Genomic DNA, 2884 nt, shown 5'->3' on the forward strand with positions numbered 1-2884 from the left:
CATGTCCCCCGCGGCGGCGGCGGCGGCGGCCGGCCCCGCGCATCCGGGCTACCGGCGCGCGGGCCACGTGACCGGCACGTCGCCACGGCGGGCCAGGCCCCTAGCGACGGCACCACCACCACCACGCATGCGCGTTGCCTGGCCGCGCCCACGTGACCCGCCAAGCGCCGCGCCCGCAACTGATCCCGCAGGGCAACGCGCAGCGAGGCGGTGTGTGCGGCGCCCCTCACTGATTGGGTACGTGGGGTCACGTGGAAGTCAGCACGCCCCCTGCCCGTTAAGCTCCGATTGGCYCGAAGCGCAACGCGCCGCGTTCGGGCCGCGGTTCCGGTCTGCGTGCCGGGCAAGTCGCATGGCGGCCGCCACCACCCCTAAGCGCGGCCCTGCTGGGATGCKGTAGTGCCGAGCTGCCCGCGGCTGCCGCGCAGCGTGCGAGGTGGGTCTGTCCGCGGAGAGGCACCGACGCAGCCCCGGCGGGAACAACGCTGCCTGCCCTGGCGCAGGGGCCGGGGGGGACGGGAGGAGGCGAGGGCGGGCTGCCGGCCTGTGTTTCCCAGCGTGCAGTGCGCGGAGCGGGCGCGCTGCACGCCGGGAGCTGTAGTTCCTCGCTGGGCGGGAAGGGGCAGCGGCCATGGCGTGCGCTGCCCTGCCCTGCCCGCAGCCCTCGCGAAGTAATGTCCGCGGGTGTTACCGCCTTCCTGCTTTGGCAGCGTCCTTACCAAGAGCCTCTAACTGGGGACGCCAGTTCGGCGGAAGTGTGTCGCGAGTTAGAAGGCTAAGGGAACTAACGCAGGGCTCCCAGCTTAGGGGCTGTATGTCACSAGAACTTGAGTTGCTAACCTTAAACTGGCCTTTTTGTGTAGATAACCTGGGCTTTTGTGTTTGCTAGCATGTAAATATAACAGCAAAGACTTAAATGAGGCATGTTATGATGTTGTTCTTGGCAGTGATATTTTTATTTCATTCATTTTTAGGAAATCTGTCTTGACCTGGCTGAAGGCAGGAAGATACCCTCTATTTCTTGGGTAGCTGCATCAGTGTTGCGTGTTTCTGTACAGCATGTTAAGTACTCATCTTAACAGCAGCTGAYAAAACAATAAGCTGCAAACCTGCAAAGTGACTTGTCCAGGTGGAAAGATACCYTTGTTTTGGAAGAATGTGCGCCTAGCTTAAGAGATCACTTTTTGTGAAAAAATGTTTTACTTTTTTTTTGATTATTTGTTTTCATAACAGGATTAAAAGACTCATAGGACAAGCCTTTTGAAGAATGAGTGTAATGTATGCAGCTAGCCATAAAGTTCTTATAATAAGCCTTCCCATGCAAACTGTATTTTCCATTTTATAACTTCTTTCAATACAGTGAGCTAATAGAGAATTTCATCTTACGATGTTGTTCTTTTCTCAAACTGGTCAACAGGGCATGCAGGCTTTGATAGGGAAAYGTTGCATATTCTGGCCTGTTTTGAGATGCCAGCAGCTGTTTGCTGTCTCTTTCAATATCCCCAGTACACAAAAGGTTAGCTGTTTCAGTTTTATGACATCTTCCAGCACTGCATTACCRGTGGATTCCAAAGGAACTGATGCTTCTCCTAACAAGAAAAGATCTGAAATTRAGTATAAAGGAGGAACAGGATGGGATGAGGAGAGTAAAAAAATRTCTGAAGGAAAACTTCACTTTTCTTCCTCTGGAGCTCCAAAGAAACGATTAGTGAGTCAAGTTCTATCAAGGCATAAGTTTACCAAGGTCCAGCCTCCAGAAAAACCTTTGCAGGCCGACGAGTGGAATAGGCTGAGGGGAAACTTTCAATCACCTGAAATATTTGAAGATGTGATGCTTAACAGTATGGTCAGGTGCAACAGCCCCATAGATGTGGCCAAGTCCTTGCTGACTTATGTGGCAAAGAGTGATGGTGACGTTGGATATAATTTGTTGATCAAATACTTAGCGTTGTGTGTCCAACAACAGAAGACAGCAGAAATCCGTGACGTGTATGATATAATGAAAATGCGGTTCAAGATATTAGAAAGTGGGGCTTACAACCTTCTTATCAGGGGGCTGAGTAACTCGGATCAGTGGAGAATGGCCTTGACTCTTTTGGAGGAAGTAAAAAAAGTTATGACTCCCTCAAGAACGAACTATGAATCCTGTATCAAAGCAGCTAGCCGTCACCAAGAAATGAACCTGGCATGTGAACTTTACCATGAGATGCTGGCTAAGGATTTGGTACCAACCCTGGATGTCCTGCAGGCCTTTTTTGACTTCAGCAGGGGTATGAAAGATGCTGAGTTAAAAAAAGAGCTGTTTGGTATCCTCTTATATTTGAGAGAGAACCAAGTGTACCCTCACAGAACATTTATGCGGAGTATAAAGCTGTGGTTTGAAAGGTAAATAATGTTTCAAAAGCCAGCTGTAGTTCATGAGGTTGAGTCAAATTATTCCCCAGAWTAAGGATAATAAGATCCCCTAGCTTCTTATTTTATGGTGTGTCTCCTTGAGAGGTGTGTCATAAAAAGCTATGTTTCATTTCTGCTCCAAGTGTAAAATTTTTATTGATTTTACTTCGTAAGAGTTTTTATTTTTTAAATATCCGTTCTTGATACAGAAAGTTGGAAACTTTGGTGGCTGCCTAAAACCTCTTGAGGGGTACATAAGAACATTGACAGGTGTGAGATTCCCCCACCCCCCCCATTATCTACCAGCGTAGGTGGTTGTTCAGAAAAATGAGATAGTCCTTAACAGAGTATACTGCCTCTTTCCTTTAAGGAGAGAAACCAAGTACTCTGTGAGAACCTTTTCTAGACTCTCTTTTTGGTTCTGTTCTGAATCCTCTGTAGTCTACACCAGAACTGAATATTCCAGTATGGGTTGCTGCAATGTAGTGGG

At 49.1% G+C, this 2884-nt stretch overlaps 1 protein-coding gene across 2 annotated transcripts in view; it reads left to right on the plus strand.

Moving 5' to 3' along the window:
- Positions 1-388: 388 nt before the first annotated feature.
- The window catches only part of PRORP (protein only RNase P catalytic subunit), a 51548-nt gene continuing 49052 nt past the window's right edge, over positions 389-2884 (plus strand). For both annotated transcript variants that reach the window (XM_085301694.1, XM_085301695.1), the window contains exons 1-2: positions 389-436; positions 975-2385. In XM_085301694.1, coding sequence (XP_085157820.1) covers positions 1388-2385 — 998 coding nt within the window. In that variant the 5' untranslated portion in view covers positions 389-436; positions 975-1387. The remainder of the gene's footprint in view (positions 437-974; positions 2386-2884) is intronic.

The sequence above is a fragment of the Rhea americana genome, unplaced genomic scaffold (assembly GCF_003343005.1).
Source record: "Rhea americana isolate MKP2758 unplaced genomic scaffold, rheAme1 scaffold_18, whole genome shotgun sequence".
NCBI classification, from domain to species: Eukaryota; Metazoa; Chordata; class Aves; order Rheiformes; family Rheidae; genus Rhea; species Rhea americana.